Raw genomic sequence first — 26,912 nt, forward strand, 5'->3', positions numbered from 1 at the left:
TATAAGCTCTTCCAATTTTCCTTCAAACTGCCACACTTCCCACAGAAGCTATTGATTTCTGTCGTTAAGGGTTAATACTACAACTAAGAAAATTCTGGGTAATTAAATAGAACACAGTGGAGAGTGATCATTGTTAATACAAGAGAAGAGAAAAATATAATGGGACTCGTGACCACTAGTTATGAATAGCTTCCTCCTTTTTCTCAATATAAGAAATTGTCCAAAAAAGAAGAGGTAAGGGGGCATTCCAAGAGAATTTATGCCTGAAAGAAAATTAAAATGCCAAGAATTAAACTATTAAAACACAAAATTGTAATAAAAAAGTTTATTGTACATACTAGAAATGTATATGGTGACTGTACCTGTCCACATAAAATTTTTAAAATGAATATAAACAGGAAAGCTGGCTTACCCTAAGAACAATCCCTTCCTTCTTGCCTACCCTCCATCCCTTTTTCTTTCCTAATATTTAATGGGTAGCTACTATATGCCCATTAGTCTAGATAGACAAATGCCCTTCAGGAACAAACAGTTCCATTGGTTTTGACTGCCATGTAAAGAATGACTGCAGAGTGTGGTTGAGTGTTAAAGAGCTATACTGTAGCACAAGGGAATGAGGGAGCTGGTCAGAGAAGGCAAAGAAACAGTCCAAAAGCAATGAATGTAGTTTGAGTCTCTTGGAATAACACGAACAAGAGTTGAAGGGGTTTTGCAAAAAGGCAAGGACAGTTGGAATGGATATAAAGGCTACATCAATGTGGATCTTTAAAGCAGTAATGTTCAAACTATGAAACAGTGAGTTTATTGCCATTATTCACTTTTAGCCAGTTTTTCCCCAACTTTTACAAGAATGAAGTAAATATATAGCCTTTACTTAAATTTTTTTCTGAAACCTTTTTTGACTGCAATTGCTATCCGTAAAACTAGCACAGCAAAAAAAAAAAATAAAGCAAAGATGAAAGAGGAAACACATAACATATAATTTTCACATTTTTATGCATTTTTGAGAAGCAGAGACCCTCATGAATTGATATAGGCACAGTCTACTAGTGAAATTATTATTGGATCTCATGCTAGAGTATAATAGGATGAGGTTTAGCTGTTGGTGACAGAAAATTCAACAGAAGAATGGCTAACTCAAGAGACCATTTTATTTCTCTCTCAAGAGAAAACAGGCTTCCAGGGTTAATATGGAAGCAGGCACTTTCTATCATGTTCTTTGCTTCCTTTAATACATAAGAGTCTACTTTGTGATCTATAGTGGCTCCTCTAGCATATTGCAACCAGCCAGTAGGAAGGATTAAAAAAAGGGAAGGAGAATGCCACCTTCATTCAAGAACACTTCTTGGAAGTTGCACACACCACTTCTATTTATGTACTATTGGCTAAGATATCCTTAGTTATAAGGGAAAATCTCTTTATTCCCACTAGCCAAGGGTCCAGCTAAAAATGAGGGCTCCATTACTGCAGAAGAAATGGTAAACAGATACTGGACATCTAGTTGTCTCTGCTACATGGATTTTTCATATCTATAAGTTTATATCTATACATTTAGAAATGACGTCAATTACTTCTGAGCATAAAGGAAATGGAACAATTTTACAGCATGAACACTGATTCTGTCTCTGTCCTATCACACCCTTCCCACCTAGGCTTACATTTTGAAAGATTTAATCCCCTGTTGCTCTTTACTCTCTTTTTCCATCTGAGTCATTCAATACTTGTATAGATGAGGTAATAATCATAAGAATTATGAGTTGCTCTTTTTCTTACATTTGTTTCCTCATAGCCTCCTACTGAAAGCAATTTGTAACAGCCCTTATAGAACCAGTGCTGGAACACCTGTTTCCAATCTCCAATGTATAAACTACATCTTTAGTGTAGACTACATGCATTCATGACTAGAAGCCTCCATTTAGCTAATCTTTTCAAGAAAATTCATCAGTTACTGAAAACAGCCAATGATGCAGCTTCATACAAAACACAAACTGCTTTCAACTACAGTTTATATAAAGTCATCCTCTAGCTTCAGGATTATAACAAAACTGATGGATTTTATTCATCTGGAATCAATACATTCATAAGATTTTGATTTTCTAAATGAAACTAAGAACACCTGAGGAGATGGCTCTTTGGCCAGCTGCTATTTTCTCCCCTGGGAGAATGACTCACAATGTGTTTGTGCCTGTGTAGCCAAATGCAAAAGAAACCTAGTTCTCTAGCCTTTTCAGTCGACCAGTTACCTAAATCCAAACTCTGAAAGCACTAAAGCAGAATGATGAAGAATTCATAGCCTTTAGATGTTCCAAAAGTGAATTATCTTGTAGATTAAAAAATCCATTAAGTAAGAACAGAATGTAAACTTGACTATATACTTACCTATATAGAAAAATCCACAGGAAACAAGAAAGAGAGGAAATGGAGAGAATTAAAAGAAAATCCCCCTAGCCAACATACGATTATCTTAGCCACCTGCAAACATGTACCTTAATTCTCTCAGGTGAATAATATTTTAACCTATAGAACTTATTTTCACATTTCTCTGTAAGATGTTACTTTTGGTATTAAAAGGTTTGACTGTATGGGGTTTTAGTCACTGGTACCTTTTTAACATCTCTGTATTATGAAATTCTGTCATACACGGAAAAACATATTTACATTAGGCTTTGGGAGTTTGCCATTTCATAAAATTTTCCCTTAGGAGTTTCAGCTAATTAAACAAATCATTGTAAAATACCCACAGTGTCAACTTTGCTGGCTTTTTCTAGGTACAACTAAAGTCAAATTTCAGTCATTTATCTCTATTTGTGCTGGCCTCTCTTCCCATGCCCTCTCCTTCCCCCACTTACAGGCATTACTCTAATGGCAATGTGTGCAAAGATAATAGTAAAATACTTTAGGCAGCAAGGAACTAGGAAGAAAATAGCAAGCAGGTACAAATGATTTCACTATGGAAATTATTTTTTCCTCATGATAACTGATTTACTTTGTCCAAAAAAAAAAAAAAATTTCTCCCATTCTACAACTTCAAAATTATCTCATGGTTTTAAATGATTTCATGGATGTGTTTCTTCCTCTCTGAAAAGACAATTTATCCTTCTTGTGTGAAATATTCTTAGAGACAGATCTGTTTTGCTTTGTTAACCTTTTTCCTCATTTTTCATTCTCAAAATCTCTATCAACTACTACGTGGTGCTGATGAAGTTTTGAGCCAATTAAGATGAGCAGTGAAATGAAAAGGTAGGGAGAACAGAAAATTCTAAAAGAACTTCCTTAAGGGTACTGGTTATTGTGATTTTGACTTGAAAATCACCTGAGAATATCTGTTAGGCCTGAGGATGTATATGAAAATATAAGAAACTACATAATTTATATGCAAATACATAAGTGAGCCTCCAGCATCTTGGAGAGGCCTGGTGGAGACCAACAGTTTTCAGTTATGCCAAAGAATTTTCATACTTTGAGTTTTCAAATGTTTAAAGGTTTGAACCAGGATGTTCATTGTTGTCATGGTTGTTTTTATTTAGGCAAAACAGGAGAGAGAAAAAGGAGAGGACCTAGTGAAAAAAGGAAAGGTGGGGGGATGGTGGTGGAAAGCCTAGCTCATGGCTGCCTTTTAGGGGGAATACGGAGTATTTGACTTTAAAAACTTATCCAATGTACATTTTTAGTTTACACTGATAAAGTTCACCTGGAATTTAGTTATTACTCTCCCTTGAGATCAGGGAAAGTTTGAGGAGGAAATCTTTATTAAGCTTGAAATAGAAGAAGAGAAGGGAGGAGGGAAGGAAGCAATTCTTTAAAAAAACATAATCAAGGGACTTCCCTGGTGGTGCAGTGGTTAAGAATCCGTCTGCCAATGCGGGGGACACACGTTCGATCCCTGGTCCGGGAAGATCCCACATGCCACAGAGCAATTAAGCCCGTGCACCACAACTACTGAACCTGCGCTCTAGAGCCCACGTACCACAACTACTGAAGCCTGTGCTCCTAGAGCCCGTGCTCTGCAACAAGAGAAGCCACTGCAATGAGAAGCTCGCACACCGCAACAAAGAGTAGCTCCCACTCGCCGCAACTAGAGAAAGCCTGCGCTTAGCAACGAAGACCCAAACGCAGCCAAAAAAAAAAAAAAAACCATAATCAAAAACAAACACACAAACCATCTCCTCTCTTTTGGCTGAAGAGGGAAACATTCACTTAAGAAGCATACTTTGATAGATCATCCAGAAGCATTCTTGTAACCTTTTCCTTCCTCCAAATGCAGATGTAAACTCAGGAACATAGGCTGTTTCCCAAATTATCTTACCCATTCTTTTAGGGAAAAATTCTCATTTCAAGATGGGACAGCAAGAAAACTAAACAAACAATGAACACTTTTATTAGAACCTCCCAAAGGCACTAGCACAGTAGCTAGTAAAATAAACACTGAAAAGAAGCAAAAATAGAAAAGGTCAGTTAAAGGCAATACATGGAGCTGCTAATTGACTCAGAAGAGTGAACTCAGACTTAGACTCACAAAAGGGTACACTCAAAATGTGTTATTACCAGTCACAGACTGTTAGAGCTTCCCTTTCCTTGTATGTGTAAAAAAAAAACACGACAACAGGCCCAAAATGGAGCTGCTTATGCTAAGTCCCAGGTCACTAAACCAACCACAACTTATTTACAGTTTTGGCTCTCCCAGAAATGTAATCCTAAACCAGTCAGTCAGGAATTGCCTGATCAGCACTAGTTAGATAATCTGCCTCTGCTATTCCTTAAAGGAAAGTAATCTTGTAATCACCAGTCTGCATTTTTGCCTAGTATAACTTCCTTGCTTCCACTCCCTTCTGCCTATAAAAGTCTTTGCTTTTTGTACAGTTCCTCAGACCTCCTTTCTATCTGCTAGATTGGCTGCTGCCTGATTCGAATCAACTTTTGCTCAAATAAGTTCTTAAAATTTTAGTTTGCCTTAGTTTATCTTTTAACATAAGTAAATGGGATTTTATAATCACTTCAGGTGTCTCTGTGAAAGTTAAATGACACAAACTAGTTAGTGGTTAATTCCTTTAAATAAAAAAGGTAGCATCATTCTATGCCATTACATCAGAACCATACTTTTACAGGCTGTAATTTTTTATACATCTTATCTCTAAAACCTATAACTAAATCAAAAGTAACCAACCAATTAAAAAGAAGAGAATCTGGAAAATTATGACAATTAAAAAGAAAAAAAATTACCACATGAATATATTTTCTCCTGTTAATTCAAGAGTCGCACTATAAACTCTATAGTTATATAAAAACAAAGAATACCATGGGTGGCAACACATTTTAAAACTACTGCATAAAGTATGATACTTTTAAATAGTCCAGCACACACCCTCTTCCTTCCTGCCTCCCCCTACTCCACCCTATCTACCAAGTCTCCTTAACAGAAAATCACTCTATCAGCACAACCCTTTACATTAAGTGATTCTGAAGATCACTTCTGTACTAGTCTCACTAGCCTTCAATTCAAACTTTTAAAAGATCATTTCTAATTTCTCTAGACACCTAGACATACAAATGAATGGGAGTTAGTTATAGACAGAGGTTTTTATTTTTCATTAAATTAAACCAATCCCATTATCTCCTCCACAATAAAATATAACAAAGGGAAGCAATTAAATGAATCAGCATCTTCAGACCTTTCCTTAAAGATAAAAGGCAGACTTTTTTTACTTCCAACCAGAGAAGGTATAGTTTTTCTTGTGCTAAAACTTCATTCATTAATATAAACAGAGTTGGTGATTCTTCAAGATGTTCAGTACGTATTTATATATTAGATATCTATATGTAACCAAAGTAAGTCAATTGTACATGTTCATATGTAGTTCTAACAAAATCTGAAGTTTCAACAAATAGAAAATGGTCTTGAATTTACCTGCTTGACAGTCTTACTTTAAATAAGACAAATGCTAAACTACCATGAGAAATCTGTAAAAAATTCCCATTTGTTTCCTTTTTATAGAGCTAAGTTCATATTCAAGTAATTTTAAACCACTGTAAACACAATTAAAATAGCTCTGTATTTTTCAGAATCTGTTCACAAGATTTCTCGATTTTAAACTTGATATTTATCTTTATATATAATGAGATGGTCAAAGTAGTTTATGAGGACATTTCTTTCTCTTTCCCCTGTGACAGAATCCGGCAAGTGTAATTATTACTGATATCATCACAATGTCATTTACATTTAGTTACAGCTTGGGGTCTGAGTAATGTGACCCAGGATAATGAGGATTTGATGAGAAACAAACAAATTTTATCAACAACAACAAACAACACAGTTCTAAACCTTACTCCTAACTGCATATAGTACATCGTGACAAATGGAATTCAATCCAGTTCATTTCACTTTAAAACCATAATGCAATGCCATCCTCTCAACCCCCACTGGGAGATAACTATTAACTGGTAATAGTGTGTGATCTTTTCTTCCTAGAATGCTACAATGATTTTTTTTTTAATTTGTTTCCTAAGAGATACTAGTAGTTTGCTACTTTTATCATATGTCACTGACTATAAAAAATGAGGTTACTGGTTGGAATATTTTCCAGAGTCCCAGCTCTAGCACTTAATAGCTGTACAACCCTGGATGAGTTACCTCATCTTCTCTAAGCCTCAGCTTCTTATTTCTATAATGAGGATAAAGAGACCTACCTTCCCAAGTTTTCATAAGAATTAGAAATAACCTACGTGAAGTACCAAACAGTGTATGAGGCTTAAAACTGCCATTCAGTCAGTGGTGACCTTTCTTGTTCTTATTTTGTTTGCTAATAGCATTTCTAAAGATATTTCCTAAGTCTTAGATTTCAATTTTTCTTCTATTATTCAGTATTACTCCTATGGTTACAGTTGGATAGAAGCTGAGTAAAAGTCATATTTTAAATCACATGTTTATAAAGGCAAAGATTTCACATGACAGAATAAATAGAAATCACTTACTAATTTTTTTCTTAATTGAGAACACATCCGAAAGTTCCCCAAAAGTAAATTTGTTTCATGATAAATACAGTCATTTAAAAATGAAATGTTAATAAGTACTATAATAAGCATTCATGAATAATATTTTTATTCAAGGAAAATTATTAGCATAAGGAAGACATTTGGGTTTTACATGTCTCTTGATTTGAAATTATGGGTACTTCAGATTCATATAGTTTTAGAAATGCATAATGTCCTGAATATCACACATCCAGATTTGATTGGTAAAATGAACGAGAGACTATCACATTTCATATCAATTATCTAACACTGTCTATTCTAAATCATAGAATAAAAAAAGAAAGAAAAAACTCTAGTGGATTTTATACAAGAAACAATGCACTTAAATTGTTTCCACTTGGCTTTTACCACTATATGACTCCAAGGTTTCACTTATTTGCATCGCAAATATTATTCAATAGTACAGACAATAGTGAGTTTACATAGTTTGATAGGAACCTAGTTATATAATATTTTTTCTCAGAGACCATAGAATTTTGAAGCTTTAATGTAATGAGTAGTTTTTCTAGTTTAGAAAATGAAAAGAGATTAAGCCATAACCTATTTGAAACATAAAAAGGGAATAAATAAGTAAAAAGTGTGAATTCTCAAAAATTTATGTCATTTTTCTTTAGGCTAGGTATTCTTCAATCAATTTATGCAAATAAATCTAATTATTGTTCCCAAATTCCCATCAGTTTAATGGATCTGATTTAATAATGGTTCTAATTACACCCAAGAGGGAAAGGGAGCTGCTTACATTTTGGAATTATTCCATTTCTTGCTGACTGAAAGCAATTTACATTTTGCTGCTCTATAGCCTAAAATAGATGCTATATCTTAAAGTTTTCTGTTAAATTCCATAAACATTTATCGAATGATTAATGTTCAAGGTAAGAATTGTAAATATTAGTTATAGTCTTTTCATTGTGATTGTACACACCTTGAAAAAATTATAAGTAGATCACAGGCTTCCTCCGTGTTGCTATTACAAATTACTGTTATGCTATTTTCCACCATGTGCTATTTCATTAAAATTTTTAAAAGATATTTTCACTTTTATTAACATTTTCTCTTTTCTTGTTAAACATTTAAAATATTTGTTCATATACATTCTTGAATTTGCTTTGTGCATTAGCAGCAGTTAAGCCCAATTTCAGTATGTATGAGGACTAAAGTTACTAATACAGATTTTACAGACTGTAATTATAGCTGGAAACAAAAAGGCAAAGTATTCACCTTTGCACATTTTTTAACAAATGTAGTATGAGCCAAGTGCCCTTGCAAGAATTATGCTAGTTATTTTACATGAAATTTCATATTTTTCCTACCACTTATACATCATGATATATGCATCTATTCTCTATTCAGTCTTGGCATAACCAGCAAAAATAAAATGAGTCTGAGGATACAAATTCAAATAAATGCATTTTTTCTTTTAATTTCCAGATGGTAATGTTTCTTAATAGTTTTCATTTTGCACACAAAAACAACTGAAGATCCTGCCTGAAGACACAGCAGGAAATAAACATGGCTCTACATAAACATGATGGTTAGAAAGGTGAGAAAACCAATGATTCTGGACCAGTCAAGTGATTATAAAACCAGGTTTTCCAATATGGTTCCAGATGATGTAAATTTTTGATACAGCAGACCCAATGAAGCTGTGAGAAAAATACATATAAGACGATGGGGAAAGGAAAGTAAATGAACAGAGGTCCCTGCCAAGTATCAGTCTGGTGGTTTAGAATAGGCACTGAGGTCTAGTCAGCTGTCTAATGCTTGGACTGGGTGAGGGCTCTCCTATGTGAAGCTTACTATGAAGGTTTTGGAATTTTTTGCCAGCCAACTAAGCCTTGATGCCAACTTCCCCTTGATTCTGGTTACACTTGCCCAAGGGTTCCGATCTGTAAAAGACAGCAGTCTTAATCAGTTCATTTGGGGAGCTTGCATCCCTGAATAGTCTCAGCCAGAATCACTCTAAGTCACCTTAGCATGAGTTTTCATCAAATAAACCTTAACAACATTATTTGGGTTGGTCGTTAAAAGATCATCTTCTACAACCTGGGTCCCTTTATGAGCTTTCCAGACATTTGAGTCAATGGAATATTCTATGGACTAATATGTCTACTGAACATTGCTGTCTATAGAAAATAGAAATAAAAGGCAGCTATGTCCATGCCAATTAGAAATGTGTCAGTGTAGTGAGGTTTTGCAATTGTATTCATTCACACTGCCAGAGCTTTTTGTTTCTTTAGGATATCAGAATTAAATATCCCCCACCCAGCATCTTCCCCTTATTCGTCCTTGATGACATTTTTCAGTTATGTCAGACATCCCTTCCAAAATGCATGGTTTAAGTTTATAACTCTAATGAAGAAGTTCATAATCTTCTGCCACCTGGTTTCCTGTGTGAGTGCTGTCACTCATCACATTGAAAGCTAGAACTGGGTAGAAGACAAGCAGGTCCATAATATACAGGTGGAACCTTTTTTGCAGCTCTGGCCTTTCAAACAGCCAAAGGCAATTGTAATATGGTGTTGGTACTAACGTAGATTCATCCTCATACCATCCAATTTTATTATCAGTTTGTTAATATTTTCCGGTCTGTACCATTCATTTTCTTTCCAATCTGGAAGGTCCAATAGTTGCACTGATTGTTTAATAGCCTTTGAGATTTCTTTTCCCATGTAGTGGATCCTACCATCACCCCAGTCCTAAGGTCCTTATTAGACAGCAGTTGAGACATCTCTGAAAGAACTTTTTCATAGATATTAATTTCAGTCTGGAGTCTTCATAAGAACTGAAGCTCTCTCTAATAGAGATCTTGAAAATAGACGTGGTGAAGTTCTGGCTGTGTTTACTTAAGTCCAAAGAAAAGGGCCGGAGGGTTCTAAAGATGCCTGTAGGAACATTAATTCTGAAAAACTACAAAGTGCTAGTTTCCTGGCTCTCTTATTTCCCTCAGCTTTTCTCTCACAAACCTAAGATTCTCTTTTCTTTTTACTGTCTGTCTTGTACATATCTTTTGGCAGTGCCACAGTTGATTATGGTCCAATGGAGTTGTTATTATTATTATAGTAAAAAATACATAGATGCAATTTACTCTCAGTGAACACTTAGATGTACAGTAAAGTATTGCTAACTATATGCACATTGTTGTACCTTTGCAGATTTCTAGGGAAACTTGTTTTTTCCTAAGAGCATTGTCACTTCTTTACCAAAATCAAATTAAAGTTCATAAGTAAAGGAAACTAAAGAATTGTACTATTATTTTAAATAGATATGTGCATTAACATATGGAATTTTATATCACATGTGATTCATATTTATCTTCTCAAATTTCATAAATATAAACAAAACATCTTATATTTTGAAATCCCAAAAGGATATCAAATTAATTCTATGTGTTTAAAAAAGGGGCTGGTATTGGGAGAAGGAAATTTACAGTAAAAGTGACATGAATGGACCATTCATTTGTATGGCCACTAATTCTGTAGGGCAACTGATCATAAATTAAATGTCTGACATTCAGTAATAGATGATTATATCTGACATAATGAAGCTATAATGGAAGGTGTTCACACACTGCTTGACTATTAAGTGCCCATTTATTGTCCCTGCACCAGGTGTGATAGTGATAGGTTATACAAATCATCCAGAAGAAATGTCAAAATAGGCTCCTTTGCTGATAAAGCACCACACATGTTTATTAATACAGCAGCTTGTCTTAGAACCGGCCTATCTGCTCATTCAAGACAAATCTTCTTCCTATAAATATGTGAACGTTAAGAGCATGACCACTAGTCATAGTTTTAGAGTAATAGGAGTGGAAAGAGAAGAGGAGAAAAAGGAAAATAGCTGGAGCTTAAATAAAATATCATCCTCTTTCTTTTACCTTAGATACATTTAACAGAAGAAGGGGTGGGGAGGTGGCTTTTAATGTGTCATTTGCCTTAGATTACTGCTGCCTGAGTGCAGGTCATCAGAAATGATGCTACCTGAGTGTAGGGCATCAGAAATGGTCCAGGTTCCAGCAGCTGCTGGTGTCAGGTGGGGGGATGGCAAATTTCAACAGTGTTTTCAAATTACACACTTCAGTAAGGTGCAAAATGAAGTACTCCATTAAGAAATTCTCCAGAGCATTAATTCATATGCATTTAAACTTATCAGAAAATATTTTAGCTGGATAGATTTTATAAAGAAAAATAAAACCACATTTTTCTGGGGGGGTTAAACATTCTGAGGATTTGCTTCTGAAAACCCATGTTCTTATAAGACAGCAACATCATGTTTTTATACAACAGGGAAAGCAGAAGCAAAATTTGAATGTTCATACCCCCCCCATTTTTTAACTTTAAGAAATCAGAAGTTCAAGGCTAAGACATTTTCCATCTGGTATTCCAGGTTTTATGTGCTTGCAGGGCAGCCTGTATGTTCTATGTTCCATCTTCAAGAATGGTTTTATCTAACAAAAAAAACAAGTATGCCCTGAGGTGTCCCTCTCAAATGAACACACGCATTTGAAATGAAGAAGTACAATTGTTCAAGAGTGAAACAAAGGAAAGGCGTGGACCATTTGGTGACCAGAGGTGGTTTTCACTCTATAGCCTTGCCTTCATTTATTCATTCATTAAAACCTAAATAAAGTCTGGCAGGCATGCCTTTCAGGTTCCAGGAAAGAGCTTTATCAGACTCAGTATCACATAAATCGACAAGTCATACTCTACTAAATAAATTACATCTTGGGATAACTAACCACCTGGTGACCAAAGGGCCAATTCAATTACTTCTAAAAGGCTAAAGGTCTCAGACACCCCTGAAATTATTTTTCATATCTCCCACAGACTGAAAGGAAACGAGTTCCAATCATATTTCATGTTACATGTATTTTCAAAAAATAAATAATGGGTGATCTTCAGTTTGAACATGGATTTCCCTTGTCTTCCAGGACAGTATAAATATTTACCCAAATTATCCAAATTAGAAATCAAGGAATTATTTATTTTTTCCTCTCCAGTATATCCAACCAGTCACAACATCCTATTATGCTTTAACTGCATACATGAGTGTCTGTGAGTCCATCACGTCTTTTGTATTCCCATTGCTACTGTCTAAGTTTGTACTCCCAAGAATCCTTTCTTAAATAACCTACTAATTTTCTTTATTCCTAATCCATCCTAAACATAGTCAACATTTCTATGCAAAATAGTAGTATTAATGCCTTCTATACCCAAAGTCCTTTGTGGTTTCTATAGGATACATTGAATAGCTAGGTTTAGTACACAAAGATCTGCTATAATCTCAGCTACAAACCCTTTTGCCAGCTTTGTTTTTCCCATTTCACATCATTCCAATTGTAGACAATGAAGCCTTTCCCAGTTTCAGAGGCAATGCAGACAAACCTGACCAGTAGGCTAAAAGCCTAGCAGTCACCCAGCCAAGTGACTAAGACTATTGTTGCTTTAACAGGGTCAATATTCAGTGTACCCAGCCTGGGCTCAGCAAATGCAGTGTTTTCATGGGTTATCTGCTAGCACTTAATGCCAGTCTTCCCTCCAGGGACTGTAACCCCCAGGCATTTGTTGGAATCCAGGGATGTGTTCCCTCAGGTCCTACTTCTAAAGGGCTCAGCACTTAGTCCCACATACAGTTTCCAGATTTTTCTGCTACTTTTGGATCAGAGAAGTCTCACATTACCCAAAGGCCAGTAATGTGAAAAATGGAGTGATAAAAAGGAAAGAAAATCTTCAAAAAATTTAATTAATTCTCTAATTAATTTAATTATCTAAATGAAATTTAAATAAAGGCCACACCAATATGATTGGATTTACCTCTTTCTATGCCATTTTCCACCCTATAGCTAGAGCCATCTTTTTAAAATCAAAATCAGATTATGCAGTATTCTGTGTAAAAATTCCTAAGGGATCCTCACAGATCTTAAAATAAAAGCCAAACTCCTTTCATGGCCTACAAGGCTGACAAAGATTCTCTGCTTGATCAAACTTTAATTAGACTCCTGAACCTTCTTCTCAGTCCATCTGTGCACTTCCTTGTACAATCCAGTTTTAGCAAGGACCCTGTTAAGTCAGTTTAGTCAGAACTCCCACCCTCAATATCTGATCACCTTCCATATCTGATCAGATTCTCATCCTCCACCATCCCCTGGCTGAAGACAGGCCAGGGTGATGTCCTATCACCCTGGCCTGTCTTCAGCAAGAATCCTATTTAGGTGGTTCCAGAATCCCCCACACCTGTGATGTTTCCTCTTGGTAATTTTTCATCCAGTGACCGCTCCCTGCCCCCAACCCCCCCCCCACCCACCGGTTCCTTGGCTATAAGTTCCCACTCGTTTGTGCTATATTTGGAGTTGATGTCCCTTCTATCCCAGGGTCTTTATTCCTCTGCTGAATAGCTCTGGGAAAAAACAAAACAAAACTTTTTTTATCCCTTTACTGTCCAGCTCTGGGCCTAAATACTCTGCCTGTATCCCCAGTCTCCCCTCTCATTATGTTCCAGAAATTATTACATCCACTTATTTGTTAATTTTTCTATTCATTTATTGTTTCTCTAACTGTCTAGAGTGTATGTTTCATGAGAACTGAAGTCTTGGCAGACTTGTAAACTGCACAGTTCCGTCAATGCCTGGCACATGTGAGGGTCTAATCAGTATCTGCTTAGTGAACAAATGGATTAACACATCATGACTTTTATACTTCAGGGCCTTTGATTACACTATCCTTCAACTTTAATCATGGCTAACTCACTTTCATTCTTCACAGTTCAGCTCAATAGTCAACCTAGAATGGTTTTGGTTGACCATCCACCTTATATATCTCCTTTATAGCTCTAACCATAACCTATTCATAACCTTGCTTGTTTAATCTGTATTTGATCTATTGTTTACCTCCTCCACTGCTAGGTAAGGTCTAGCTGTTCTCTCCTGTACATCATTGTATTGCCTGTCCCCTGTAGGGTGCTTGGCACACAGAAGGCATTCACTATAGTATAGTTACATCAAAATTAATTTGACTTAAATTCAACTATATTCACTCAAAAAGGATTTGAGGGAAGATTCCATTTGCCATTTTACTCAAGGAGCGCAAGGTCCAGAGTGACTACAGAAGCAGAGATATGTTCCCTCGGCTCTATGTCTCTCCACAGCACTCATCACACAAGGACCTCCATTCCCAAGAGAGATTTGAAGTAGTTTTTATTCACATTTTCTGATATTGAGGAATAACTCACTGTTGGATAAACCATATTTTATAGACAATTTTGAGCATTTTTCAAGGTGGGTTTTATGTTTTATTTTTTTGGCCTTACCCCCTAAGTTCAAAATCTAACCCATGCATAAGATGCAGCTGCATAGAACACTGAACGCTGAATGTAAGTTAGTCTTTCAGGAGAGCACAAAGAAAAGCTGATGTATAGCTTTATTGTCTGATACATGTTTGAGATTTTAAATGTATAGACATTCAGGACTTCCCTGGTGGCGCAGCAGTTAAGAATCCGCCTGCCAATGCAGGGGACACAGGTTCGAGCCCTGGTCTGGGAAGATCCCACGTGCCGCAAAGCAACTAAGCCCGTGCGCCACAATTACTGAGCTGTGTGCCACAACTACTGAGGCCCATATGCCTAGAGACGGTGCTCAGCAACAAGAGAAGCCACCGCAATAAGAAGCACGCATACCACAGCGAAGGGCAGCCCCCGCTCGCCGCAACTAGAGAAAGTCTGCGTGCAGCAACGAAGACCCAACGCAGCCAAAAATAAATAAATAAATAAGTTTTAAAAATAAAATAAATGTATAGACATTCACAGGAACAATATGGTTATTTTTAATATGAAACTGTATCATAATTAAGACAATAGGATTTAAGGAGTATAAGAACATTCAGACTCCCTTGAGGACTTATTTCCTTGATCTATATGAGCTATAATGAGTTTTAGATTAGAGCAATAAAGTATTGCTGCTAAATTATATTAAACAATATTTGTATAGCATTCTATAGGGTATGAAGCACTTTCACATATAGTATCATACTTTATATTTGATACTTAAAAAATCTTGGGAGATAGTTTGTTGCGGTGGCTATTGGGTTTGTCCAAGATCATATACTTAGCAAATTAAGGTTATCAGGATGAAATCTGAGGCTTAGAACTGCAGCTGCATACTTCTATGTTTTTCCACCCAGGAGACTCTGATACTAAACTTAACAGGACTATCTGCTTCAGTTAGGGAAATTGTTTTTTGCTGAATTCTTAAGAACTGGAAATAATTGCTGGACCCAGAGCTATAACTAACAAAGGGAAAAGTGTTTCTTAGCATTGGGGGAGACAAATGTCTCTTACTGTGAAGGCAATGCTGTTTGGGGTGTTATGTGATGAATAATACCCAAAGTAATGTTTCCCATACTGAAAAATATGCCTTTTAGAACTAAGAAAACAAGATCTTCACCCTCCTCATTCTCATGATACATTGGTTGTATCTGTAATAGTCTCAATCCTACCATCCAGGTATAAAAGATGAATCTGGAGAAAAGAGATCTTATCTAATCTCAGGCAACTGACTCTAAAAGTAAAAGATATTTTACATTTTAAGGATTTACCATACATTTTATCTTTATCATACCTATCTTCTAAACCTATTGTCAAGTAAGAATTGTTATATTAAAGAAGATACTCCTGAGTAGTGTGTGTGTGTGTGTGTGTGTGTGTGTGTGTGTGAGTATGCATGTGTCGTGTGGGTACAGCAAAAAATTGGAACCTTATAGCTGTGAGTATTCAGCAGGTAGGGATGCAGGTGACTGCTATATTTGGAGGTCAAGCAGACTCTTTCTTCACCCCATCCCAGGCTCTAGTGGTGGCAGGTAATACAACTATCGGCCTGCTGTCTGCTCCTGGTATTCAATCAATTATTTTGAGTATACAGGTAAAAAATTATTTTCTGGTGATTACATAAATAACCATTTTGGGGAGAGAATACTGAAAAACACAGTATTAGATACCTCTTTTGAGGGAAACAGTGAGACATTTTATGAAAAGAGTAAAAAGTAACAGAGTAGCAGTAGAACAAAGATATTCTATTTCATAGAAAAAGACAACAGACAAAAAATTTATCTGTCACTGGGTAGTAAATAGTACATAAGTGTTCAAACTACTTATATTGTGTTCTAGAGATGAATAATGGAAATGGTGAGAATTTTTTTTAAAAATACTCTACTATGGATGGTCAGATCTCTCATTGCTTGCTGACAATATGTTTCATTACTAAATACTTGCTATAGTATGTAGTTTTAGAAATTAAGTCACAGTTCCTTTTGTATAAATGAAAAACTGCCATACCAGATTTTACAGATGCCTAGGTTTGAATCCTGGCTCCAACACTTAATACTTGTCTGACCTTTATGAAGTTAAAGAAAACTCTCTATGTCTCAGTTTTTTCATTCACCAAGTTGCAATAATAATACTACCTGATTCATGGTATTCGGGAAATCAGTGAAATAATAATCCATGTCAAGTGCTTAGAATAGAGCTTGGCACAAATGTTAAGTATAAATATTAAGTGTTCATACCATGTCAACTCAAAAAGGTGGTATCTATTGTAATATTCTGAAGAATAGTATGTTTGGCTCTCTTTGGGAATTGGGAGAGAGGGGATCATATGGATAATTCTTAGTTTGAACATAGGACTTAAGGTTAATTTGCATAATCAATATTAGCTCTTATTATTATTGTTATTATTATTATTATTGACTAGCAATACCTCACTGTAAAGTTGTGACATTCAGAAAATACTAAATATTTTCTCTCTCAACAAGATAAAGCAGCTCTACTCTCATTGATCTGAATGAGACAAATCAAAATAAGACAAAGAGAAGTAAGTACTGGAACCTGTGGTAGCAGTCTTAGGAGAGCTGGGCCATTGAGTAACCTTAGGAGGGGGCACAGAAAGCCAGGAGTGGTTGGGAGGTGTGGGGAGTTGTGAAGTTCAGAGAACTGAACCCTGGTCATAGCTTCTTAGAGATATCTTAATCCCGGAGACTTTCCCTTGCCTTGAACAACAGCTCCAATGGAGGAATCGTCATATTCAAGTCAAGGATCATTATCACTGGATTCGCCATTAGGCACACTGAACCTGAAGGAAAATGTTCAGATCACAACAGTATCAAGCTTCTACTTAATACCCTTCGAACACTAGGACTATCATTCCATCAGCCAGTGGGAAAGGGAATTCAAACAAGCTCCCTTCTTCTCATTCAGGCTCACTGAGAGAATGGCAAGACAAGTTGACTAGGAACCTAATGTGATAAACTACTAGATCACACTACTCTCTGGAATAATTATTCTCAACACATGAATTATTTTCCACAAGGGGCCTGCAGGAGTGCGCTAAATTATTTCAAATGATAAATGCTGGCTTTTCAACAATAACTTATATTTGGAAAGTATGTTACAATTTACAAAACCCTTCTACTTATTCCTAACAATATTGAATAAAAAGCACATTTTACCATCAAGTTTAGAATTTAACTTCAATTAAATTCAACCCAAATTGAAGTATTACTTCATAGTATGATAGTACTATGCTTGATACTAGAAATAGAATGATGATGACCAAGAAGTCTGAATGAAAAAAGTGATAGGATCCTTGTAAGACTAAGCGAGGCAATATGTATAAAATATTTTTTCCTGTGTCTGACACAAGATACATACTTAATGAATGGGAGTGGTGTTTACCATTAATAATAACAAGCTATACTCTCTGCCTCTATCTTGTAGGTGTCCACAGTGTACTTAAACACAGCAAAAAAATGCTTGGCATTTGCAAGTGTAGGAAAAGGGTGTTTACTTAACATGGTCAAAGTACTCTGTTATATGCAAGTTTAATTTTTATTCCCTTGGGTTAAGGGTGAATAAAGCTAGGAAATTATGTTCTACCATATAATATCTGCTAACCAGGTAAGTTAGAAAAACACCATCACAACACTTTAAAGGACAAGCCTGGAGACTCCTCAATAAGAATGCCAGATGTCTTGTTCCTATTTTATTTTAATCAACATCAAATGCTTTTATATTTCACTAAATAATATCGTTTGTTAATGTCTCAAGTTTGTGATGCTGAATCTTCGGCTATAGCCTATTTTTAATATATATGCACCAGGCAGGACCATCTGTTTATTCTGAACTTAAAAAAATATTGTCAGTGTGTGGATGTGCTGAATGCAATTTAGTTTGCACATGAAACTTAATGTCTGGCATTATTCTAGTTCATTGATTATCTGCCAATGGAACCATGTTTATATTACTCATTTTATTATAGAAAATAAAGTTAAAAAAAATAGATACAGTTTTCCAAATGTGCCCAAATATTTTAGATTTTTTTCAGAGTATAAATTGTAACTGTCAACAATTAGCAACTGTATAAATTAGTGTTTAGTATTAGACTTCTGATCAAACATAAGATCCTACCTAAAGGAAGACTATACACATTACTATACAGAATAAATACAGTACTGTTTTCACCAGCTTTATTACTAGTTGTTTACCATATTAGAAGGCGGAATGTATCTGGTAACTGGCAAATTTTTATGTAGCAAAATATTCAAAATATCATCCTTAGTAATAAAATGGAGACATTTTTCAGAAGTTAATGTTTTTTCTTGGTTATTGACAGGAACTTATCTAAATTGAATTGCTAGTGACGTTGTGAAGAATTCATAGGTAGGGTTCTATCATTAACTGCTGAGGCTGTCAACAAATTGTATAGAAAAACAATGAAACAAAACCAAACCAAAAATAAAACAACAGAGTTGCAACTGAAGAGTGTGCCTCAAATGGTATATTTGAGTCTCAATATTCACCTCTGCTTAGGATTCTAATTCAGCTTCCAAAATAAATTCCCACCCAAACACTTTCATTGAGTGCTTCTGTCTGTAATACAGACATGATTTTGGGGTAGAGTATTTTGTGAGTAGTTAGGAAGCACACTAAAGGTTAGGGACAGAGGATCCTTGGTGAGGACACATGTCCTTCAGAATTGCAACTTCTAATGAGCCCTGCTAAGAATTCCACTGCACTGATTTACAAATCTGCTACAAAAATAACAAAATAGACTTTCATTTCAGATATAACACACAAAATTGGGAAATAGGTCTGAAAAGCATAGAGAACTTATTTGCATACAGAAATATATAATAATCCCATTAAATTAAGTACAAAATTGTAACAAACTTGTTTTAATAATGAAAGGTTTAAAAATAATAGTGCTTCTAGATGAAAATATATTTTTTTTAAAGTCCTGATTAATGAGACGTATGGGAAGAAAAATTACTATAATGGTGAATGCTGACTCAGGATCTTACTTTTATTAAGTAGTTTATAGTGAGGGCTGTGACTATTTTTTCTATTTATAGTGGCAGCTCTGGTTAATTACCTTGTAATGTATTGTGACATTAATGCACTAGTAAACTATTGGAATTTACACTCCTATTCAGTAATAAAATCTATAAGTTGAAGAATGCATATAAAGTTATCACAGTCATAAATTATGTGACCAAATGCCATGTATGATCACATTAAACAACAGAATCTCTCAAATTTACTCATCGGGGGTGGGTGCCACTGAATTTATATACTTCAGCTATTTTGAAATACAGATTTCAACATTTTATTCAAGGTTATTTGGTAACTTGTTACTACATTTTCCATATGGTTACTAAGAGCATGTTGGTCACAATTAAAATACACAGTACCAAAAAAGAAATACATTTTGACAAACAAATGCATCAATTTCACAAAATATTTTTTCCCTAAAAAGTGAGTGCAAAAGTGAAAGAAATCAAGAGAATAGAAAGGAGGTAGTATGGTGACATGTGGATTAAAACCAAAATGATTCATAAGTTACATATAGAACTTAAGGGGATGAAAAAGAAATGAAAATGTAACATATATACTTTTTGAAAAATAATTATATAATTATTTTTTTAAATAGAGGCTTAAAAACAATTCCAAAGTTACCAATAATTAGCTCACTATCTCAAATATTCAAAGCACAATCACTGTTAAAAAAAAAAGGTACCAAGTAATCCAAAATATATGAGATAAGAACAGAATAAAATGGCAAAGTATCTGAAACAATCTGATATGTAATTGTATGTTAGAGAATTCATACTTTCTACTGAAAATTCCCTGTTCTAATATTGAAAGCTATATTAATACATTTTAATCATTGTTTTGTATTGCTCTCTTGATGGATATCAAAAAGCTTAAGTATGATTTTCCTATGAAAATAGAGTCAAGTCTGTAAAATACACAGGGAATTAATATATAAAGCAGTAATTCCTAAAACATGAACATGCATGTACACTAGTGGAAACTGGTACAGGAAGGGAAAGAAAGAGAATACAGAGAACTGTAGGTCAGTGGGGGAAGGGGAATATCAAGACATAGCTCTCATTTTCTCAATATGTATAAAATTATAGTAGAAAAATAGAAAAAATAGCTAATGTGGTTTTTCAGGTAGTTCAAAGGATATTGCTATATAATCATACAAAAACTATTAGAGACAGAATTTGGAAGTATTTAAAGAACCTAATTTATCTTATTGTATAAATTCAAATAAAAACCTATAATATACATGAGAGATTCCCTCTCTGTACATAGATATAGATAATGTACAGGTCATTTGTGTAATTTGACTGTGCATAAATATCAAAAATGTACACTATAATTAGAAACAGTAAATGAAGATGAGGGGTGAGAGTTGAAAGTTGAAAGGAAATACTTTGTGGTTCCAAAGCAATGATATTGCCAACTCTTACCATTTCCAATATTTGTTTTTAAATAAAATATTAGATAGTTTTAAGAAAAAAAGCACAAGATCTTTTTCAATGTTATTTTGGTGATTTACAGAAACCTCTTTATTTATTCAATTAAATGTTCATTTTTTTTTGAAAATTACAGGACTATGGCACATGAGCTAATGACTATAACTGCAATTGCATTAATCACAGTAGTTTAGGAGGGTCTCTGGGTCAATGCATGTAGAGGAACTATGTGAGAACTAGAAGTTATCAAGACAATTCTTCTAAGGCAGAGAGCACAATTTGAGGTAGATATAAAGCAGAGATCACTGCTGGATTCTAGTAAATCATTCTTCACCAGGTCAATACCATCATTACTTTTACTAAGATGATGCCGCTTTAAAGTGAAGCTTTTAATAATGCCCACTTGCCTACTAACTCTTCAGGGTCTAGTTTATGTCAGGTTATTTTCCAGGAACTTGACACTAACTGTTTCACTTAATCATCCTTAAAAACTTGTTTTACAGTTGATAGACAGAAGCTGCCTAAGGTCGTGCAGGTCTGCCTGGCTCCAAGGCCCACTCTCCTCCCATATGTCACAACAGCAAACCCCAAAGTCCGTATCCATAGTAATAGCCACATATTATCTAGGGCTTACCAGATGCCAGACTCTATTCTGTATCATCCTTAATCCTCACAAAGACACTGTGAGGAGTTCTTATTTCTGAACTTCTGTGTGGTAGTTGAGGAAATTAAAGATAAGAAAGGTCTAGAACTCCCAAGTTTAAGTTTATTGGCTATAAATCCCTTCATTTTATCACTCAATTTTTGTCTTTTTTCATTCTAAATTTATTTTACTCTTTATCTGCCTAGCTACAGTAGGTTGAAATGGCCCAAATTCCTCTCCTTCCTGTATCCATGGTCCTTTGGATTGTGGTTCCTCCATCAAGAGATGGAGTCCATTTCTTAAGTCTAGGGTTGGCTATGTGACTGGCTTTGGCCAATGGGACATAACAAACATGACACAAGTAGAGTCTTAAACAATACCTGAACTTTGGGACTTTCCTACTCATTGCAGGGAATCCTGTCACAATGGGAATGAGCTGGGGCTAGCCTGCTGGAAGATGAGAGCCATATGGCCATCACTGCAGATGACATCAAGGTGACTACCAAACATGTGAATGAGTTTCCTCCCCTGAAAATCCAACCAGCCTGCTAACTACTAAACATCCAGCCTCAGTCAAGTCAGCACATATGCGATTCAACCAACTATGAGACCTATAAAAATGTTTCCTGTTTTAAGCCACTAACTTTTGGAGTAGATTATTACACTGTCACACCCATGACTTTATAGTATTCTTCCCAAATCATACTGGGATCATGTCTGAAGAATTGAATTATATTAAGGTCACCAACTTGCATAAATAGGTCTCCATCTTTGGTGGGAACAACATTCTACTAAGAATTAACATGTCTAAAACAAGGCATCCATTTAAAATTCATCTCTTCCTCATGATGAGAAATTATGTCATAAGCATCCAAGTAGTTAATCAATATAGAAACCTTAGAGGCATTTCTGCTCTTTTCCCTGTATCAGTTCAGCCAATGCCATGTCTCTTCAAAACATTTCTCAGACCCTACCATTGCCGCCAACACGCTCCTAACTAATTTCCCAATCATCTTTTACCTGGATTACTGAAATGGCCTCCCTCTGTCAATCTTTCATCATCTACACTGATTTCAGAGACACTTTTCTCATAACAAGAACTGATTCTGTTATGATGTAACACCCCACTAACTTAGGAAAATTTTTTAAAAAATTAAAAATATTTGATGATTTTTTTCCAGGATAAAATACAAACTCCTTGGCATGAGACACAGAATCCTTCACAATCTCCCTCATTACATCTTCCCAGTCTCTTCCTCTAAAACTGCTCCCATTTTACTGTGTGCTCAGCACATTTCCTTAAAAATATCACAACTTTCACATATACATATTTTGGTTCATTCTGCTTCCTCTTTGTAAGGTTCTCTGATTGTCCCTGCTCAGTTTTCTTCTTGAAAAATGAGGATACATCCTTCACAATTTAGGTTGTCACCTCCATTTTCAGTCACTTAGACAGAAATCATTGTATGAGTTCCTATTATGTGCCAAGCACAGACCAGTGGCTGGAGGAGAAATAATAATTATGACACTCTTTGCCCTCAAGGATCTTATAGAAGAGAAAGGGAACATTCAAGCTGAAAAATAAAATGCAGTGTTTTAGGTATAATAACTGAGGCAAGCACAGGGGATATCTGGAGGACAGAGGCATGTACTTAGCTCCTGCCTAGTACACGGGAAGGCTTAACAGAGGAACTGAAGGTAAAGCAGAGCATTGCAACACTGGTAGAAACTTATTGGGTAGAAAAGAAAAGGTAAGAGACTCCTGGAAGAGGAAATAGCATGTATAGAAAACATGCTCATAAAAGTCAGATCTAATGACTTTTATTGTATACTACTGAAAGTATAAGAAAATATACCATGCCACTGGGACAAAGTGAGGAGAGTCGGAGGGAGGGGAGAAAAGGAGGAGATATGGAGATATATGTATACGTATAGCTGATTCACTTTGTTATACAGAAGAAACTAACACACCATTGTAAAGCAATTATACTCCAATAAAGATGTTTTAAAAAAATGAAATAAAATAAAAATAAATCTATGTTCACCTTTAAAAAAAAAAAGAAAATATACCATATTACTTTAAACTGAAAAATTAACCTTAGGATATTTGGTATTTATAAAATTAAAAGTTTGTCTATTATTACATTAGTTTGAACATTATAAAACATTTAAAAATCATTAATTTTTAAAAGTAGGAAGATAAATTCTGTGTTTAGATTATGAGATAAATGTTACTTTTAACTTCTATTTTGTATGACTCGTTATTTTTAAAAATCTTTAAACAGATGGCATCAATTTAAATACATAATTTTAATTTATATACTTTAAAATTAAATTATATTAATAATAAAATGACTTTTAAAAGGAATAATAATAAAATATAAGATATCACTTTGCAAGGAAATAAATCTGTCAATATGACTTAGATTAAGACATCTTAATTTATTTAAAAATAAAAAAGGATAGTAGAAGAAGAAATTTCCAATAAAAAAAAGTAACGGTTATCTGCTAATCTCTAAATCTAGGTTGGTTTTCAACTAGTCTTCCACTATGGATCCTCATTTCTTATTTGGTTTACAAACATTTCTCAAAACAATATTTCACATCTTATTATAAATAAGACTTACTTTTCTGTTATTCTATTCCTTACACACCATTTTCCTCCTGTTTTTTAAATAGGCACTGCATTGTAAGATACATATTTATAGTTATCTTTAATTTAATTAATTGTCTTCAACAAAGAATGAATAAATTTCTTTTTCTTTAAACTAAAAAAAAAAAAAAAAGAATACAACTCACCTCTAACAGGGGGTCTTTCTAGCTCAGAGTCAAGGTGAATTGGTGGAGAGATGTATGGTACCTGTCCATGATGTGCCTGTCCTGTGGACCCAAAAATAAATGTTAAGATATTATAATTATGTCTTTTTACATTTTTTTTGGTTTTATGATGTCATACATCTCTTTCACACTGAATTACTAACCATTATAGAGTGCAGACAGATCTATCCAAACACAGAATCATTATGTGTCATCCAAACATCAACCAATTAAATCAGTCCTTCTTAAGCCATCTACTTTTGTTGTTGTTGTTAAATCACAAGTTTATTGTTGAGTGACGCTTTAAAAAATACAATAAAAATGATTGACAAGAAAAATGAAATGCAAAAACTAAAAACAAAGACATAAAATACAAGTCCCCATTTTTCATTATTAAACAGACATTAAGTACTCTATCAATTTGCTTTAAGTGTTTCTAAACATTTACTCTTAATTTTTGCATTTATTTCACTGCAGATCAGTAATAAATGGTCTGCAGACCGGCATCTATGTCAGATAACACTTTGAATAGCACTGATTTAGATAACTTTACAACCCTAATTAATTTATACCTTATTTTTATGATTACTTTTAAACTTTTTACTTATTATTTGAGTAGAAAACTACTCCTACTTGCTTATTGTATTTGATGAAAAAATAATAACTAACCACAATATAAAAAAGCAGGTACATGGATTCACTCTCTGTTTCTTGTAAAGCATTCTGCCAGCTCACATGCATATCTGTAATACATTTTCTGTCTCATGAGTTAAAGTTGATTTGAAGGACTAGACGCTGACTGAAAAAAATTGCTAGCTTCAAAACAAAAGAGTTTTCTAATGCTCAAAGTAGCTATAGCTTGTATACTGATAATCCAGTAAGCAATTAGGATTTTAAGGCAAGAAAGCATAATTACAGAGTTCAATTTCTAAAGCTACTTTATAGAAAGAAGGTTTGGGTAAAAGTACAGAACCCACCGCTTTCTTTCTATAATGGGAATATGCAGTTATATTTTATACATTTACTATAGCAATCTACAGGGCTGTTAATCTCTTTTCCTAAACAAGGAAAGTTAACGATACATAGATTATGATAACAGTTAGAGTAACCTTCCTGTTTCAAGGAATATTCAACTTGTAATAAACTCTGCTGATTTCTCTTATGAGGCACATTTCAAATAATTAATATGGCTCCCTGTTGATAGTAGCTGTTATTGCTCCCAGCATTTTTCTAGCTAACAGCAGACACAGTGGAGAGGCTGTAATATACAGAGCTCCTCATAATGGTAACTAAGAATATTATGCTTTCACTGGTCATGTTTCAGTGGAATACTAAAAGCACTATTATAAAAGAAATGACAGCGACTGTGCACCGCTAGCAGTCCATGTGTAATATAGCTTATTAAAAACTTCAGATTATCTTAATTATAAAAACACCTGATGTTTACCTCTGTGGCATACTTGGTTGCAAAAACATTTTTACTTTTAAGGTCTTGTGTCATTACAAATGAATTGGTTTGAAACTTTATTGATCATGTAAATGAAAATAAGAATCTTTCACTTTATAGTGGTTCAAAATAACATCAGCATATAAAATCGTATTGATTTCATGTCAAACCAAGGAACATGGCTTTTACTACATATAATAATAACCACTATGCATTCATACATACATCATCTCCTTTTATGCAACCAATATCACTATAAGGATTTAAAGGTAGGTAATACATTAGTACACACACATTTTTAAATCAAAGATACAAGCAGAGACTAAGTAACTAACATGCAGATAGTAAACAGCAAGGCCAGTCATATTTTGACTTCAAATTTCAAGCGGTTTCATCTATATCATAATATTTTTCTCAAAGAAGGTATATTAAACCTGAAAATAATGCGTATAGATTTTAGTGATTAAACTCTGACAAGGAACTGCTTTTGGAACTGTCACCTCTACATTTATAATGAAGTAAACAGTCCCTTTAAATGCCACATTTGCCTTTGTTCTTGGGATAAGCATGTAACCTCAACAGTACTCAACATGGGTACCTATTTAGGCAGCACAAGTTCACAATGTGTATATCCCTAAGGGAAAATGGGGATATCAAAGAGGCAGTGGAATGGAATGGGGGTTATTGATGGTCAAATTCTGAACCGGGTTTGCCATAATTTCCATTCTCTCTCCAAGGAGAAATCTAGCAAACTGCAGGATGCAGGATGGCAGGGAAAGTCACAGTGGTAGGCATTGACGGGGATTCTAAGCCTTAGAGAAAGGTGAGAAATGCGGTAATTCCAACCTGGTAACTGAAATTTCTGATCTACAGAGTAAAAACTAGAAATTATGGAGGTTGCTGTTGATTGATTAAATTAACCAAATTCTTAAAAAGATTCCTGCCACACTTTAGATCAGTGGTATTCACACATTTATCTCCACAAAAACACATAAAAGGTAAAAAAAAAACAAAAAAAAACATTCTAGTAGGCAATACTTCTAAGGATAACTAACTAATAGATAAGAAATCTAAGGCAACAATTCTCAGGGTAGTAATCTGTCATCATCAGGAAGGGCATATGGAAACATGGGGAGATGCTGTGCACAGTTTGAAAAAAAATTCATTG

The 26,912-nt window shown here is 34.7% G+C and overlaps 1 protein-coding gene across 6 annotated transcripts in view; it reads right to left on the reverse strand.

Annotated features, from left to right (window-relative positions):
• Window positions 1-26,912, reverse strand: part of ADGRL3 (adhesion G protein-coupled receptor L3) — an 846,510-nt gene that overhangs the window by 234,032 nt on the left and 585,566 nt on the right. For all 6 annotated transcript variants that reach the window (XM_057547223.1, XM_057547222.1, XM_057547220.1 and 3 more), the window contains one exon: window positions 24,280-24,360. In XM_057547223.1, the coding sequence (XP_057403206.1) occupies window positions 24,280-24,360 (81 nt within the window). The remainder of the gene's footprint in view (window positions 1-24,279; window positions 24,361-26,912) is intronic.

The sequence above is a fragment of the Balaenoptera acutorostrata genome, chromosome 5 (genome assembly GCF_949987535.1).
Source record: "Balaenoptera acutorostrata chromosome 5, mBalAcu1.1, whole genome shotgun sequence".
NCBI classification, from domain to species: domain Eukaryota; kingdom Metazoa; phylum Chordata; class Mammalia; order Artiodactyla; family Balaenopteridae; genus Balaenoptera; species Balaenoptera acutorostrata.